Genomic DNA, 19,656 nt, shown 5'->3' on the forward strand with positions numbered 1-19,656 from the left:
GCAAGCAGAGAATCGGTAGGCTGTCAATCCTACAGACTAATTAATGGAATAGATTACACAGCTTGAATGTAACAGCATTCACAAATGTGTTCAAAGACTGACATTAAACATGCATTAAAGATGCAATGTGTAATTTCTGTATAGAATTACCTTTAAAAAAAACCCTGTTAAACCTGTCAACAAAATTAAATGCTGAATTAATTAAACTGTCAATGACAATCAAAAGAGATTAAGTGCATCATGATGACAATTAAATTAAATTTGCATCATGACAATAATTAAATGGGTTTGTGGAAAAAAAAAAAAAAAAAAAAAAAAATATATATATATATATATATATATACTATTGTGGTTGTTAAAATGTTCATAATAGTTAAATTAATATATAAAATTGGAATATTTGGTTTTACATTATGTTATTTATTTAGTTTCAATTAAATTTGGTGTCATTTTAGTCAGTAAAAATGAGAAAAAAAATTAAGGAATATAACATGACAGCATAAAATGAATACGACCAGACATATTATGACATATTATTTAACATAAATTCATATTATTATATTTTATATTATTTATGATTTGATATTTTTATATATTATAAATTCTAAATAAACTATTCAGTGTTATTTTAGTATTGTAATATTAAATTTCAGTTAATATTTATTTTAAGTAATGAAAATATAAATATATATTTTTTATGGTTTTAGTTTTAGTTACCTATAATAACCCTGAAACTATTGCAAAAAATGCATATAAATTATTGCATCACATTATTGAAATGAATCATGATTTCAAACACAAAATAAAATAAAAAAATGAATATGATAAGACATATTATGACATATTACTTGACATAAATTCATATAATTATATTTTATTTTATTTATAATTTATATTATTTATTTATTTATTTTATATACTATACTTTGTAAATAAACTATTCTGTTATTTTAGTATTATTGAGGCACTATTATATTTTGAATTATATTACATTTTTTTAAATAAAATTCATGTTTATATAAATTTTTAGTAATTTTGTTGTCATTTTAATTAATTTGTATTGTTTAATGTTTATAATAATAATAATAATTTAGGATTTTATATACAGTTTTTTTGTTTTTATAGTTTTTATAGTGTTTATTTTTATATTAAATTTAAGTTAATATTTATTTAAAGTAAAAATGTTATTTTTTTATGGTTTTAGTTACCTATAATAACCCAAATTGTAATAAACTATTACAAAATACTGCATATAAATTATTGCACCACATATTAAAGAAATGAATCATGTTTCCAAACACATAATAAAATAAAATAATAAAATAAAATAAAATAATGAACATGACAAGACATATTATGACATATTACTTAACATAAATTTATATCATTATATTTTATTTTACCTATAATGTATATTACTTTATATACTATACATTCTAAATATACTATTGTGTTATTTTAGTATTATTTAGATACTATTATATTTTTAATTATATATTTTTTTTAATAAAATTCATGTTGATATGTTTTGTCATTTTGTTGTACCATTTTAATTAGTTTGTGTTGTTTAATGTCTATATAGTTTTCATTTCATTTTTATTTTTGTTTTAGTTATTTAATACACCGAAATGAGAAATGTTGTAGCTGAAATAAAATCATTTATTTAAAAAAACTGCATATAAATTATTGCACCACATATTATTGAAATATTTTTTTTTTTTTTTTTTTTTTTTTGAGATCTTTCCAATCCAATGGCAAATATTTTTTTCTAAATCTATTTGTATTCTCTACAACCTGTCCCGAAATAACCATTAATGTGATTTGTGCAATTTATTATGTGAACGACTTGGTTGGAAAGGCTGTGCCAAGAACATAAAATGCAAATTCAAATCAAACAGCTTCAGAACACAAAACCAGCCAAAAGGCATCATGATACACATAATGCAATACTTGCACTGTTCTGGGCTTTGACGGGTCAAAAGGGCAACTATGAGGAGTCTGGATCCTCCGTGTTCAGCTACCGGGCAGCATTCCAACATTTATACCTATTGTTGCTAGGAGACATTCCCGCTAATGTTTGCGGCTCACCTCAATCAAATGGGAAGCTGGCAAATAGCGTGCAGCACAGCACAGGTATCATCAGCGTAACCTTTTGTGTTCTGAAATCTCACGACTACGAAAAAGGCATCCGGGGCGGGAAAAGAAAGGTTAATTTAATGCCGAAGGAAGGAGAGATGCCTGAAAAATGTCCTGCAGCAAAGACTTATTCCCACCGCACGTTTGCGCCACTTGTGTTTATTGGTTTTGTTAAGCTGGGAATGATTTAGAACATCTGAAAAGCCATTAAATCTTTCTGCCTTTTTAGATTTGGATTGTGGTGTGGAGAAGCCAATTCAATTCACTTGCCAAATATCAAGGACTTCTTTTCCCTGAGAGGCAGCTCTTCAGTCGCAGTCACAAAGCCAAAGAGCTTCAGTTGTTCACCATCCTATTCTGCCTCCATCCTGCCTGTCAATCTGCAATTCTTTTTTGTCAAACTCATGAAAATATTAGCAAACAAAGCGATCTGATTCAACAGTCCTACTTACATAACAAATCAATGGATTCGCACCAAGCATGCCACAAAAGGTTTCCAGCAACATGCGAATGTGAAACTGCTGTTTTATTGCTGTTATACAGTTGAGGTTAAAAGTTTACACACACCTTGCAGAATCTCCAAAATGTTAATTATTTTACCAACATAAGAGGGATCATACAAAACGCATGTTATTTTTTATTTAGTACTGACCTGAATAAGATATTTCACATAAAAGATGTTAATAATAGTTGAATTTATAAAAAATTACCTTGTTCAAAAGTTTACATACACTTGATTTTTAATACTGTGTTGTTACCTGAATGATCCACAGCTGTTTCTTTTGTTTAGTCACAGTTATTTATGAGTCCCTTGTTTGTCCTGAACAATTAAACTGCCTGCTGTTTTTCGGAAAAAGTCTGTTTTTTCAGAATATTTGTGTATTTGAACCCTTTCCACCAATGACTATATGATTTTGAGATTCATCTTTTCACACTAAGGACAGCTGAGGGACTCATATGCAACTATTAGAGATGGTTCAATCGCTCACTGATGCTTCAGAAGAAAGCACAATGCATTAAGAGCTGGGGAGTGAAAACTTTTGGAATTTGAATATTAGGGTAAATTTAACTTATTTTGTCTTCTGGGAAACATGTAAGTATCCTCTGTCACTTCTAAAAGGCAGTACTAAATGAAAAGAATATGATATTTAGACAAAATACGAAAAATTTAAACATCTTCATTCTGTTCAAAAGTTTTCACCCCCTGGCTCTTTTCCTTCTGGAGCATCAGTGAGTGTTTGAACCTTCTGTAATAGTTGCATATGAGTTCCTCAATTGTTCGCAGTGTGAAAAGATGGATCTCAAAATCATTCAGCCATTGTTGGAAAGGGTTGAAACACACAAAAATGCTGAAAAAACAAAGAATTTGTGAGACCTAAAGGATTTTTCTGAAGAACAGCGGGCAGTTTAACTGTTCAGGACGAACAAGGGACTCACAAACAACTATCACAAAACAAAAAAACACAGCTGTGGATCATTCAGGTAACAGCACAGTAATAACAATCAGAAGTGTATGTAAACTTTGAAACAGGGTCATTTTTATAAATTCAACTACTATTTTCTCTTGTGGACTATATGTAAACATCTTTTATGTGAAATATCCTGTTCAGGTCAGTACTAAATAAAAAATAACATGCATTTTGTATAATCCCTTTTATTTTGATAAAATAATTACCATTTTGCAGATTCTGCTAGGTGCATGTAAACTTTTGACTTTAATCGTATAATGCAGCATTTATGTAGCTTAAACAGTAGCACGTGGCTGTGAGCTTGGTTCCCAGAAAAAGCAAGAACTGATAAAAGCATAAATGTAATTATTCAGTGTTTAATATTCAAGGAATCACATTAAAAAGCAATGAGACTGCATGGAAGTAACAGAACCAAAAAATCAACAATTCTGATTTAATGAAAAAGATAGCTTTATCACGTTGTTTAATTGTGTAGAGGTGTAAGAGAAAATGTCTAAGTTAATAAACAAGTTTAAATTCATGGTGTACGAAAACATTCATTTACACATGCTAGAGTTATGGCATCAATGCTTTGATGAGATGTAAATATTTGGATTCATTATGCAAAACGGCTTCCTAAACCATCTGTCAGTTTTGGGAAATCAAGGTCACGTCACAAAGGCATTGCACAGCAATTTAGAACAATATTCTGCCAATGCGATTGTTTTGTTTGGCAAACCGACTGTTCAAAGTGCTTTCCGTCTGTATGCTAGGAATCAGTTTACTTCCAATCCAAATAAAAAAGAAAACGAAGAGAGTTGTCACAGCAGTTTTACACGCTTACAGGCGAACTCAATCAAATACACACAGCATTAACCTCAAAAAAATGTACGTTTGGCAAATCACCTGCATTCAGGAGAGTAATTAATTTCAAGAGCACAAGCCTTTCTCCTGCACACAGCTGATTACGATGAAGGAAAACAACAATTAAACCTTTGTCTTTGTGCTGTTCCAAGAGGAAAAAAATGACAGCAGACATTCATACGAGTTTGAAAACAAACCAATTAAGAAATGTGTATGTGTAGCGCCAGGTGTAGAATATTTCAAGAGAGTTTAGAAATGAACTCACTCTATGACCTCAAGCACAACAGGTGTCTGTAAGAATCTGTTATTCAATGACAATCTAACCTAACAAGTTTTTTTTCTTTTCAATTTACCTGTTCTATTTTTACTCCCAAGGTTACATTAGAGTTAACAATCAATCTTGGGTGCATTTGAGTAAACATACATTTGTGGCTAAGGATGATTTGTTTCCTATGACAATACAAGGTGTTGAAGAAAAGCATAAACAAATAAGAAAACAATAAAATGGATGAACAACACAATCCAAACCTGATTTCATAAATGTATGTGAAATGACAAATGCAGAAGCTGATTAAAGTTAAATTATAAATGTTGAATGTCCTTCTGAAGTTTACTGGACATCAATTTAACATGTTACTCTACTACAGTTAATTTTAAAGATGAATGCATAAAAATGACCACATTTAATAATGCTCCCTGACTCATGCAATTCTAGAGGAAACTTGCCAAATCACACTGAGAGCAGACAGCACAAAATAAATAAGGACAGATGGACAAACTCGACTGCATAATGGATTGCTCTCGACTGTGGTAGACTTCAATAACAGGGAAATAAAACAAACAATATACTGACTGACATCTAAAGCCACTTTCTGTGATGTCTATTCAACTGTTCTGCCACAAAACCATTCTCATTTAAAGAATATTCACCTCTTTCTTTTTGCAGAAAACATTGATATGTGATTTATTGTGATGAGTTTGATTAATAAGCATATTATGCAATTCAATCAAATCGTTTAGAAACAAAGAGTTTTACATATTTATGACATTATACAGATTACATAAAGCCACATTTTTGACTCTCAACACTAAATACTGCATATTGCAGTTTATTCAGGCCAAGAACTGCCCACTTAAACAGCCTTCTGACCAACATGCAAAATGACCAACTGTTGTTGATAAGGGTGTGCGAAGGCAGATAAATCTGAAATCGACACAGCCACAACAACAGACTGGCGTGCAACAAAGTGGTAAAACATTCAAACAATGACGCGTCAGTTTTCCACAAAAACATAGAAAGATAATAAGGAAATTGGAGCAAAATTTGAGTTAACCACATGGTCAGAGCCAGGGCACTATGAAATCGGTTTTATTTTTTCCCAAATTCTATTTTTCCCAAATTTTTTAACAGCTATTCATTAAATGTTTATCTAAAAATTACATTTTTAAGGCCCTATAAGATACTTTTTTTTATTCAGTTTTATTGTTACAAAATTCAGTGTTCTCTATTAATTTTCTGGATTCCATTTTAATGGTTTCATTGAGTTTTAACAATCAAAAGCATCTCTAATTAATTGATTTTATTTTAAAAAATAATTTATTTTATTTATTTTTTTTTTTCTCAGAAATACTTAAAAATAATGTTTTAATAATTTTATTAGTAGTAGTGGTACTATCATTATATTAAGTAATATATTTCTGTCACAGTTTCTTTAAGTTAAGCAGAACTTTTATTTTGACGGATTGCTGAAGAGACCTTTGAGTTTCTGTTTGTATATGATATGACAATAGTTCTTCTCAAAAGAAACAGTAAAATGCTCATGAACTGACTCTCAGAGCAGTTCTAGATACATGTTTTCATGTACTCATATACAGTGCCTTGCGAAAGTATTCATACCTCTTCATTTTTTCACATTTTATGTTGCAGCCTTATGTTAAACTGCTTCAAATTACTTTTTTCCCACTTCAGTCTACACTCCATACACCATAACGACAAAGCACAAAACAGATTTGTAAGAACTTTGCAAATGTATTAGAAAAAAACAAATTATTCCATTGCATAAATATTCATGAAATCCAAAAAGTAAAGTAGAAGGAAAGCTCAGTGCACCAAAATATTGAGATAGCCTTAATGAAAACCCAGTCTAGAGAATTCAGAACCTCAGAATAGGCAGAAGGTTTACCTTCCAACAGGACAATGACCCTAAGCGCACAGCAAGAGTGGCTTATAGACATCTCTGTGAACGTCCTTGAGTGGCCCAGCCAGAGCCTTGGCTTGAACGCAATCAAATATTTCTGAAGAAACCTAAAAATGTCTGCCAGCCCCCATCCAAGCTGACAGAGCTTGAGAGGTGAAGAGGTAGGAATGGCAGATAACTGGCAAATGCAGATGTACAAAGCTTGTCGCATCATACCCAAAAAGACTTAGTACTAAGTACTGAGTTAAGGGTATGAATACTTCTGCAATGTACCTAATTCAGTGTTTTATTTTTATTACATTTGCAAAGTTATCACAAATCTGTTTTTTGCTTTGTCATTATGGTATATTGAGTGTAAATTGATGTGAGGGAAAAAGTATTTTTAAAGCAGTTTAACATAAGGCTGCAACAACAAAACACGAAAAAAATTAAGGGGTATGAATACTTTCGCAAGGCACTGTATTGGGGTGGCAGATGCTAAAACACTGAGCGCTAGTGTGTTTTAGTATGTGTAAAGTAAACTAAACCATGCGTCTGCGCCATTCATTCACACAGAGACACACAGCATGCAGGATTCGTATTTAAATAGTATTTTTGCAGCTTAATATTCACAGACACTAGTTCATATCACGTTTTGATTTAAGTGTACTGACCTACTTTTGATTTACTGCAAAATATAGTCAATTTCATTTTTATGACTTGATTCCTTGAATCCGACTGCATTTTCCATCATCACAGGGCTCCAGTCAGACCTTACCTTGAGGACATAAGATACAAGGATGTCTAAAACAAAACTCTTGAACAACTTTGAGTTTCAATGCCGTGAGCCACGCAACATCAGCAGCAATCTGGTAACATGTAAACAAATCTTTCCGACTGCCTGATAAAGAACTAGTGCATGCCTGATTCCCAGAAGTTCCCTTGTGGGCAGCCAATTGGAACGGGCAGATATCACCAGCTGTATTCATCTTTGCGTACAATATGCATCAGGCGGTCCATAGGGAGGCTGTCAGAGGCTGAAGTTAAGAGGACCGCTTTGACAACGAATATCAAGTTTTTCATCAGCCATAATAGAGTCAAACTATTTTACCAGATGTCCTTTCTATGAATGCATCTCTATAAACACATCCCTTGAGTATACAATATTCTTTTCTTTGGTTCCATGTCAGAGTGTTGGCCCTCCAGGCCAGACTGTTGAACCACAGGCATTTATACTCACCAGACACAAAACCCACCAGAGAGAAAACTCTTATAAATGCTTTAACTATGGACATTTTATCTGTGTTATAGCTTTGGGCAATAAAAACAGTCTGCTTGGTAATTTAGCAGGGCTGGATGCATTAGCTCCATTTGATTCGTTTTTCTACAGCCATTCCAACAGAACAAAAGGGTAGCAAACTTTTTATTTACAGTAACTCATGTCATGATGAGACAAGGGGGCTCTACATCACTGGGCCGAAATGGTTGACTAAAGAACACAGATAGCCAATCTGCTACTTTAGTTTCTTAGCAAATTAATCTGCAGACAATTTGCATAGATTTAATGCACAGAAAGAAAGAAATAAAGAAAGAAAGATATTGATTTCTAAGTTACATAACTACTGTTTTTGCTGTTGTGGTTCAGAAAAGAGCTCTTGCGGTCTAGCAAATTACTTAATTCCCTCTAAATTTAATCTGCACATTTTAAATCTATATATTCACAGTGCCAAAGAAAATACAAAATAAATAAATCAAATAAGACCATTCTTTTTTAAATAAAATATTATACATTTGAAATTTCATACATACACCTTGCAGAATCTGCAAAATGTTAATTATTTTACCAAAATAAAGGGGATCATACAAACTGCATGTTATTATTTATTTAGTACTGACCTAAGTAAGATATAGTCCACAAGAGAAAATAATAGCTGAATTTATAAAAAAAATCACCCCGTTAAAAAGTTTACATACCTTTGATTCTTAAAACTGTGTTTTTTGTTTAATGATAGTTGTTTATGAGTCCCTTATTTGTCCTGAACAGTTAAACTGCTCAATGTTCTTCAGAAAAATCCTTCAGGTCCCACACATTCTTTGGCTTTTCAGCATTTTTGTGTATTTGAACCCTTTCCAACAGTGACTGTATGATTCTGAGATCCATCTTTTCACACTGAGAACAACTCAAGGACTCATACGCAACTATTACAGAAGGTTCAAATGCTCACTGATGCTCCAGATGGAAACACAATGCACTAAGAGCCAGGGGGTGAAAACTTTTGGAATTTGAAGATTAGGGTAAATTTAACTTATTTTGTCTTTTGGGAAACATGTAAGTACCTTCTATAGTTTCTAAAGGGCAGTACTAAATAAAATAAAAATTATATTTAACCAAATAAGAAAAATGTACACCGTCATTCTGTTCAAAAGTTTACACTCCTTCTGGAGCATCAGTGATAGTTGCATATGAGTCCCTCACTTGTCCTCAGTGTGAAAATACGGATCTCAAAATCATACAGTCATGGACGGAAAGGGTTTAAATACACAAAAATGCTGAAAAACATGCTGAACTTTTCTGTATTATTGTCAGGAATAAATGTGATTAAAACAAAAGTGTGGAAATTGCCCCGACCTCCCTGATGATACCATATGTGGCGGCTACCGACAACATATGAGCATTTGCAATTTATGTTAACCTCTAACCAATTACACGGAGATAAAATAAAGCTTAAATGCTTCACAATTTCAGACTTTGAACATTAAAAGGCTCAATTACCATTCTTTTTCTCATGCAGAGCAAGAACATTACTGAGGATTTACCTAGAAAGTAAATATAGTTGCTCTCCCCTACTGAGTTGGTCAAGAGGAACAAATACAAAACATTGCAATACAAGAATGTGTTTCCAAACTTTAACAGCATCCAACTGAGGGCATTTTAGTTGTGCTCAGAATGAACTCTCTCTCTCAGAATAGTAGCAAACATGGGGAAAAGAGGATCGGAAAAGGTCAGAGAAACAGAGAGGACAAAAGAGAGCTCAGATCAGAAAAAACGCCCCTCAAAGTTTTTACAACAAACAGAACAAAACCCACCCTAATCCCAAACTAACAGCTACTTGAAAGTAACTTGGAAGCTTGTGACATCAGCTCAAATGACTCGCTTATGACATCATCCCGCTTCTAGTCATGAACACTGAGTAAGGTTTGATTAATAGACACCAGGTGGTGACATCACCCACTACGGCTGATTCCTTGGGTTAATGACCTGCGTGATACATTAACCTACAAACGTCCATTTGGATTAGTGTAGTCCCTCTTGCCAGTTGTCATGTGATCTATCACGCACGCCTGATTCACCGTGCCAGCTGGTTGGCATGGCAAGACTGTCGCTGGCCACTATCCATTACTGTAACTGAAAGAGTGATTCAAAAAGGTGTCACAGAGATAGTCTAGGAAGAGTACAATTACTCAGCTCTGTGAATTCTTACAGAGCGCAAGCAATGTTGCTGTACAAACACCAGACTGAAATCGTCTTTTCAAATGGGACTAGATTAGAAAACATTCTGACGATTAAAAAACCCACTCAAGCTCTAGCAGAAGCAATAAGTAATCGTTTTCTGCGTTAGTAGGTCAATGAGACTTGGCTGAGCTTCTTTAACTTAAAACTCCTAATTGGCTGTCAGGACCCGTGGTAGTGGGAAGATAGGCATAAATGATAGTGGCCCCAGGCTAATGACACAAGCCTTGCCTTCACGAGCACCATCAGCCCTCCGGTGTAATATAACGAGGCAGGGTTTCCACATATAGCCCCATATTATTTCCACTAAGATTACTCACGGCCACATACATCTTAGTGCCGTATCACTGACCACTTGTCGGGTGGACACTTGGGTTCTTGAGTTCTCAGGTTCACTTCTGGGAGACAACTACAGTTTTCGCACAAGTACAAGTGACTGAATCTTTGAACCAAACCTAATTCCACAACTGTGTAATATCACACCTGAAAGGTTGTAGGTTCAAATCCTCTGTGAACTTTCATCCAAGCTTACTCCAATCAGGCTTCTAGTTTTTTATTAGACTGAAATGCATTTTGCTGGTTGGTAAATCCTTCAAATTCTTTAACTAGTCAACAACACCGCAGGTTTAAAAATTACTTAAACATTGTCACTTACCAATTGCATGCCACATATAAATGCCAGCGTGCATCTACCACTGCAACACCCCATCTTGCCCTCCTTCGCGTCCGTGTTTCCACGTGGGTCGCTGTAACTCCACAAGATAATGCCGAGGGAACGGGTTTAAAGGGGTCTTTCTTCACTCCAAAGGCGATAGACGCGACTCAAATACGCCCTTCCGATAAAAGCATCCCAAGCGCTCCACCATGTAGGAAGAAGATATGAAGAGAACTGCATGTGTTTGCTAAATAAAAAAGTATAATTGAGGTGCACTGCAAAGTCAAAGAGATACTAACAACACTTCCCTAAGTTAGTGGAGAAATAACGATAGCTCCAAATCCAGCACTGAAAGACATGTCAATGTGATCTTCCACGGGTCCGTGTCTGAGAAACAAAGCCACCCTGTGTTGTTTACGCTCTGAGTGCTCCTCCCTCGCGAGAAAGCAAGCGAATTAACACATTTTAGGCAGCAATGATTCGCTTTATTTCTCTGGAAGCCGCGGTGCGCGTCTTTCGCTGTCCTGGAGGAAATCCACGGGAGGACAATAATCCAAGCGCAGCTCAAACGTGTCTTCTCGGGTCCTTCAACTACTATTGGTGTCTTCCAGCGTTAACTTGCACAGTCCGGGTGTAGAGGAGGACAAAGAAGCGGTGCATCTTGCACCATCTGACGCTCCAGATTGAATGAAGCGCACACGGTGCTGCTCTCCGCGGGAGATGCGACTCGGTTTGTTTCTCACGCAGCGGCTGGTGCTGATGCTGTACAGAGCGCAGATGAGGACCTGGACGTCCCTCAATGCACCGGATGAGCTCTCTGCTCCCTCTCTCAGTGGGCGTGAGAGCAACACGATATGGAAATAATGACTGTGTGGTGTTGGGGGGTCACTGGGCAAGACGCACATATACAACGGGCTGTAATTGCTTCATTTGCCCTCAGGAAATTCCAGATCTGAATTTTAACGGCACCCTCCGATTTCAAAGTCTACAATGAAACGGTCTTGTTAGCGAAATAACAATTCGTTTCGTAAGCTTACATTATTATAGCTGAAAGGTTCTTTTGAAGAGAGTTTTTCTACTGTAGCTTTTTGGCTAATTACTAATAGGATTTAGTTTGCGATAACGAACTGACTGTACTATCCCGTGTGTTAGTGTTATTATTAGTAGTACATATCCTCACTAAATAATAATAATCAATAATTAAATATTGATTCAAGTTTAAATAATTTTATAATTTTAGCTATAATAGCTAAGAATAGCTAAGAGCTAACAGTCAAGAAAAAAAATGTCACGGTGTGGTCAGTTACCCGGATGCGCGGCTATATATACTCAGATGTAAACATCAGCATGAATTACACGATTAATGTACTACTGATTACATTGTTCTGCTAATTTATACTGTCTAAACCACAGGACAAGCATGTGGAAGCTGCTAAATCATATAGAGAAGGACTTTGTAAACAGGAAAGGCAATTTTTGGACAAACTAAAGTTAATAGGTGGTAAAGATACATACAAGCAGTATTAATTAACATACTAGACTAATATTTCACCTACCTGACCAGAAATAATAAGAACAAACACTATGATGTAACAATTCTTGCCCTGGAAGTTATATAGTTAGGTTTGGCCAACCAAAAACGCTTTTTGTTCCTCAGTTTTTTGCACTCTTCTTTTGTTGTAACTTTTGGAAGTCTATAGCAGGCTACTCCAATTTTTTTTTCCTGGTCTGACCGTTTAGTACAGCCCAAAATATATACAATAACTAACCATTTTCAGCAGCAATAGTAAGCAAAATATCCAAGTTTTGTTTAGTTCAGTGGCATTGTTTACATTCAGTGCCACCAAGATGGCGGACTGATGACGCGTCCTGAAAACACTCTATAGCAACAAGATGAGCACTGCGATAGCCTTCTGTTAAAAGTCATTTTAATAACACTGAAGTCTTCTGAGGTTATTTTCACTATAGTCGTTAACTGATACTGATATTTTGTTTTAATATGAGTCAGCTGTGTGAAAAGAGACATGAAAGTAGTTCCATATCAGTTACTCGAGCAGACTGATATTATACAGCATTGCCAGTTCGCAAATTTTAAGATCTGACCACTGAATTCTGCGACTGACCAATCAGAAACAAGTATTCCATAGAGCTATAATATGCAATATACACTTTACATACTATATATACATACTTTATATAGACCTAAGTGTAAAAGCATACTTGCTAGAAAATATAAACTACAGATTGCAATCTCTAATGGTCGACATAAACACTAGCCCACACCCACAAAAAATAGACATACAATCAGTCTCTCTATCAATGTTTATGACATGCTTTAATTTTCCCAGCAATCTTGAGTGGCAGTAGCATGTATTTACTTTCTGATTTCCGGAGGTAATGACTTGACGCAAAACTGTGGACCCCTCCTTCCTGTCATGCTTGTCCTCTGGTATAAGCTTGAATTCATATCACTTGTACCTGGGATAGAGTTAGCGATAGTGCTGTTATGTTTGTGCGAATGTTCCATGCCACATGACTTATCTGAGTTTTCCATCACGTCTGGTCCTCGCATTTGCCAAGTTTCCACAAAGTCCAAGCAAGCAAACTGTTATAAACAAATCCGGTGGAAATGAAAGCCATTAACCCTTTTTAAACATGGCATATATAAATAATCAAGCATCAAGTCTTTGTTCCCTTAAAAGTCTTTATAGCTCTTTGAGACATAGCTGTCTTCGATTCAGATCTTTGATTTAATTTTATTTCACTCATGTCACAAAATTTTAATTATCCGCCTGAAAGTGCCACACTGTTTGTATCTGATAGCTTTCTCAAATCTTAATCTAGATTGGGCAAACTGGGGCAAACCATTAAAGAATACGAAATTAAGGAGGTCTGCGCATCTGTAGCAGCTGTACGGGGAGATATCGATCCTTTAAAAATTCATGAGCTACTGCAGAGCCCCGACTTCTATCACTTTAAATTGGACACCAGACAGATGCACTTTCCTGCTTTGTGCTTTAGTGAGGTTGAACTTTGGGTTCTCTTGAATGTTTTATTTGATCTGCTCTTATTCCATCAGCATGCCATCATAGGATTTTCACCCGCCTAACAGTGAAAAATCAGGACGTTATTCATTCAAAGGTACCTTTGCACCTTAAAAACACTCTCTGAACCGTGGATGTATCATTTAAATAAAACAATGGCTATTTCACATATTTACATGACAGTCGCTGTGGCTTTGAATGCATTTATAGGACGCCTGCAAAACAACATATGCTCAATTGTTCCATTACATCTCATATCGAAATCTCTAGTAACTTTCTAGCAGTTTTAATTACAATATTATCATTTGTTCACAGAGATGTAATTCTTATAAAAGACTTGTGACACATGAGCAGATGGTTGCCATGCTAAATAGATGTTTTTCTGAAATGTAATGGGTTCAGCTAAGGGCTAAAGAAATTCACAAATCATTATATACATAAATTCATGCAGCAGATTGTTAATTGACATTATAATATTTATTACATATAGTAAATATAATACATATATATTTTTATATAATATATAAATTAATATATAATACATATAAAGTAATATATTAAGTGATTGCTTTGAAATACATATAGTCATTTTGTTAACCAAAAAAAAAAAAATAAATAAATAAATCTGTTCCTTTTGAAAAGGCATCCCACAAATGCAACCTATTTTTTTTTTGTCCTTCCCTTGTACACCCATTCTGCAAGCTTGTATATTATTGCCTGAAATAACTCTGTTTGTTACACACTGCAACTACGGGTATGCGTGATTGCAGTGAGGTACAGTATATTAGAGGTAATTAGTCCACAAAGCCAGTGTTAACAAACAGTAGAGGCCCTGCTTTACGCTACCTGTCGGTATGTCTTAATAAGTGTAACACTGAGAGCTGATTACATAAGCTCCAATAATGAGGTGTTCAATAACAGCCTGCAGAAGGGCTGTTCAATTAATTTTTTAATAAGCCAGTGATTGGCCCCTCTGGGTGTTTCAGTGCCCCCTTGTGGATGTAGGATAACATTTCAGCAACTCTGCATTAAACACTACCATCTATTATATGTCAGGGCTGTCAAATGGCAATTAAAATGTGCTGATTGTATTATTTTGCATTAAAATATTCACTTTAACGCTTAACGTGTCCACCCGGGGCTAGAATTCCACATGCTCCTTTTTGAAAATAATACACACAGTTATCAAAGTTTGAAATGGCAAAGCACAGAGCATAATTAAAAGTTATTTTCACACATGCACGACAGATGAATCATGTTCACCACACAAACGGTGTCTTGGCATCAGAAAAACACATCACACAATGACTGCTGCTGTGTTACGGGAACCACAGTGCTTTTGCAGCTCACTGCCAGTTTTAATCATTTAAAACCTACATTCCAGAAGGCCATCAGATATTGATGATAATTTCCTGCCCCCGGTTTGTTTGTTGCTCTGCGACAGACTGTTTGATCAAAGTTTGCAAGTGATGCAAGTTGCTGTTTATGTGAAGCAATCCACAGAGCAGACAAGAAGAGGTGAATAACTCGCAAAAGTTAAAAAGTTCATTCTAAAATAAAAATTCTGCCACTTACTCAACACAGAATCAAATTTCTCTCAGAAATCTCAGGTAAACTTGAAAAAGAAATGGCAACAAACACTGAATCGAATGTGAAATTTTGAAGTAGAAAAACTGAAATAGTATTTTATTGTAAAGATTATTCCAATAAATCAGTCGTTTTTGATTTTTTTTAAATAGTGTTTTTTTTAAGTCCTCTTCCAGAACAAAAATGTACAGATAATGTACTCACCCCCAAGATGTTCATGTCTTTCTTTCTTCAGCCGTAAAGAAATTGTTTTTTGAGGGAAACATTTCAGGATTTTTCTCCATATAATGGACTGCTATGGTGCTCCGAGTTTGAACTTCCAAAATGCAGTTTAAATGCAGCAAATGATCCCAAATGCGGTTGTATGGCAATTTTTAAATCACATTTGTATCAGCTATAATTTTATGGCAAAGCTGCACTACATTTGTTCAAATGTTTAACATTTGTGTTCCTACAGAAAAAAAAAAAAAAAGTTGCATACAAGTTCAAAACAATACACATTAAGTAAATACAGTTGAGGTCAAAAGTTTACATCCCCTCTTTCAGAATCTGCATTAAGAGGTAAAAACTTTTTTTTAATTTGAAGATCAGGGTAAATTTAACTCAATTTGTTTTCTGGGAAACATGTAAATATCTTCCGTAGACTCTGAAGGGCAGTACTAAATTACAAAATAAGAAAAATGTACACATCTCCATTCTGTTCAAAGGTTTTCGCCCCCCCGGTTTTTAATGCATCGTTTTTCCTTTTGGAGCATGAGTGTTTGAACCTTCTGTAATAGTTGCATATGAGTCCTTCAGTTGTCCTCAGTGTGAAAGGGTTCAAATACACAAAAATGCTGAAAAACCAAATAATTTGTGGGACCTGAAGGGACCTGTGGATCATTCAGGTCAGTACACAGTATTAAGAATCAAGTGTATGTAAACTTTTAAACTGGGTCATTTTTATTAATTCAACTATTATTATTTTCTCTTGTGGACTGTATGTAACATCTTTTATGTGAAATATCTTATTCAGGGCAGTACTAAATAAAAAAAAAAAAAGAACATGCATTTGGTATGATCTCTATTATGTTGGTAAAATAATTAACATTTTGCAGATTCTGAAAGGGGGATGTAAACTTTTGACCTCAACTGTACACAGAAAAAAAGGTGTGGGATTTACTTTGAAACAGTTTTGTCTCAGAAATGACTTGTAAATTTCATAAATAATTATACAAAGCATGTTATACAATAAATTAAACATTACATTTTAAAGCCAAAAGACTAAAATAGTATTTTCTTTTAAAATGTATACTCCAATCTTTTTTTTACACAGTGTTATGACAGAACTGTCATATTTAGGTGATTTATTCCTTTAACAGTTGAAATCTAAACAACCACAACACCATTCATTCAACTTTTTATTCATATAAGTGTTTGTCTTACAAACACAGCTGACCCATCAGCCCAGACATTAAACATTACCACAGAATGAAGCCGTTTGCACAACCTCTGCAATTATCCTACACGTTTAAAGCGTACATTTACAGCCTAGTGTTTTCAGCACATTTTCTATCCTGAGGCCTCCACATCTGCTTCTATTGATAGCTGCCAGCAAGCTCCGCTAGCTGCCAGTGAACTTGAGAGAGAGATTGGTTGAACTTTCATTGTGACACTCTTAGTGCTGCCTTTTAGCGGAGAGCTTTGAAAACGAATGAATGCCAGAGTAGCGTCTGCAATGCAGGGTTTTTAATTGATGGTACGGTATCTGAACAAAGAAAGTGCGGCAGGCAGGGCCGCAGCAGCTGTGCTGCGATGCGGCTCCTTTCAGGTGTCCGGCGTACTTTCCTTGAGTGGGAATCAGTGATGCATTGGGTTGGCCATCTCAGCACTTTAATATGGGATGCTGCAGCCCTGTCAAGTCTAATTACACATGAACACATCCAACAGCATTGGGCCGCGTTCAGTTCAGAGGGATGTGTTGCCAAAGAGCATGTCGCATGGCCAAATCTTTATACAGCTCCAATAATATTGTGGACTTTACAATGATGGAACGTTTGCAATTTAGCCAGCAGGAGCAATCCCAGCTGAGTCACTATCAATATCCGGCTTGCTTTTGGGATGGGCTTTTATGGATTGGTGCTGTGGATGAGACCAGCATTACTAGGTTGAATCCCAGAGAAAGGATTAAAAAAAGTTACATTTTCTATTAAACGTCATTCTTTACAACCTGTTCACTTAAACTGGTCTACGCTAACATATTAATGGGTGAAATCTGGGCCACTAAACTTATAAATTCACTTGGGTATAAATTCTGAAGAAAATAAATAATTGGGTTGATTATTAAAATATTTTGGTGCTTATGTGGGTAATGCAGGTTTAAAAGGTTACTTCAAAACCTTTGTTCATCTTCAGGACACAAATTAAGATATTTTTGATGAAATACGAGAGATTTCTGACCCAGGTTGTCTTCCTAGGTCCAGAAACGTAGCAAAGACATCAGTAAAATCATCCATGTGACATCAGGGCTTTAACTGTAATTTTACGAAGCTACGAGAATACTTTTTGTGCACAAAGAAAACAAAAAACAACAACTTTATTCAACGATTCTTCTCCTCCTCATCCCGAGGTCCTTGTAACATTCCTGGACCAGGGAACATTTCAGTTGTGTTGCTTCACCAAAAATATCTCAATTTGTGTTCCGAAGATAAACAAAGGTCTTACGGGTTTGGAACGACATGAGGGTGATTAATTAATGACAGAATTTGCATTTTTGGGTGAACTAACCCCTTAACAGAATAGTTCACCCAAAAATGAAAAATGCACTCACTCTCAGGCCATCCAAGATGTAGGTGAGTTTATTTTTTCATCAAAAGAGATTTGGAGAAAAGTATCATTACATCACTTGGTCTCTGCAGTAAATGGGTGCCATCAGAATGACAGTTCAAACAACTGATATATATTTGTCATCTCATTCATTAAAACAGTCTAAAACTCAATTTTCATAATGTAGCCCAGTTAAATCTAATACACACATTAATTAAAACTTCATAAAAGCCTATATTTTGTTTAACTACTGTTAAAAATCACTATAATTTATTTTTAAAGGTAAAAAACATTATACAATACGGCAAGGCTTATTGAGAAGTTGAAAATGACATTAAAAAAATGTCATTATTTACTCACCCAAAAATGTTATGTTTCATTAACTAACATTAACTAACATTTCATTGCCTAACATTAAAGGGTTAGTTCACCCAAAATGAAAATTCTGTCATTAATTACTCACCCTCATGTTGTTCCAAACCTGTAAGACCTTCATTCGCCTTTAGAACACAAATTAAGATATTTTTTCTGAAATCTGAGAGCTTTCGGACCATAGACAACAACGCAACTACCACATTCAAGGCCCAGAAAGGTAGTAAGGACATTGTTAAAATATTACAGTGTGACATGAGTGGTTCAACCATAATTTTATGAAGCTACGATAATACATTTTGTGGGCAAAGAAAGCACTTCACTTTTTCCACATTTTCTTATGTTACAGCCTTATTCCAAAATGGATTACATTCATTATTTTTCTCAAAATTCTGCAAACTATACCCCATAATGACATAATTTCACCCCAAAAGTGAAAGTTTGTTTGAAATGTTTGTAAACTTACTTTAAACAAGAAAACCACATGTACATAAGCATTCACAGCCTTTGTCACACTCAAAATTGAGTTCAGGTGCATCCTGTTTCCACTGATCATCCTTGAGATGTTTCTACAACTTAATTGGACATTTAGTTTATTGGACATGATTTGTAAAAGCACACACCTGTCTATATAAGGTCCCACAGTTAAAGGTGTAGTTCACTTCCAGAACAAAAATTTACAGATGTACTCACATGTCTGTGTCTTTCTTTCTCAGTCGTAACGAAATTATGTTTTTTGAGGAAAACATTTAGGATTCCTCTCCATATAATGGACTTCAATGGTGCCCCTGAGTTTAAACTTCCAAAATGCCGTTTAAATGCAGCTTCAAAGGGCTCTAAACAATCCCAGGTGAGGAATAACGGCCTTATCTAGCAAAACAATTGGTTATTTTCTAAAAATATCTTAATTTCTGTTCTGAAGCTGAATGAAAGTCTTACGGGTTTAGCATCTCATTAGGGTGAGTAATTAAAAGAGAAGTCCACTTCCAAAACAAAGATTCACATATAATGTACTCACCCCCTTGTCATCCAAAATCTTTGTCTTTCTTTCTTCAGT

The 19,656-nt window shown here is 34.9% G+C and overlaps 1 protein-coding gene across 1 annotated transcript in view; it reads right to left on the reverse strand.

Annotated features, from left to right (window-relative positions):
- nkain2 (sodium/potassium transporting ATPase interacting 2) overlaps window positions 1-11,681 on the reverse strand; it is a 203,148-nt gene extending 191,467 nt beyond the window's left edge. Inside the window, exon 1 of the mRNA XM_051137749.1 lies at window positions 10,792-11,681. Within this exon, the coding sequence (XP_050993706.1) occupies window positions 10,792-10,845 (54 nt within the window). The 5' untranslated portion in view covers window positions 10,846-11,681. The remainder of the gene's footprint in view (window positions 1-10,791) is intronic.
- Between the last annotated feature and the right edge of the window lie 7,975 nt (window positions 11,682-19,656).

Source organism: Labeo rohita, chromosome 20 (genome assembly GCF_022985175.1).
Source record: "Labeo rohita strain BAU-BD-2019 chromosome 20, IGBB_LRoh.1.0, whole genome shotgun sequence".
Classification (NCBI taxonomy): domain Eukaryota; kingdom Metazoa; phylum Chordata; class Actinopteri; order Cypriniformes; family Cyprinidae; genus Labeo; species Labeo rohita.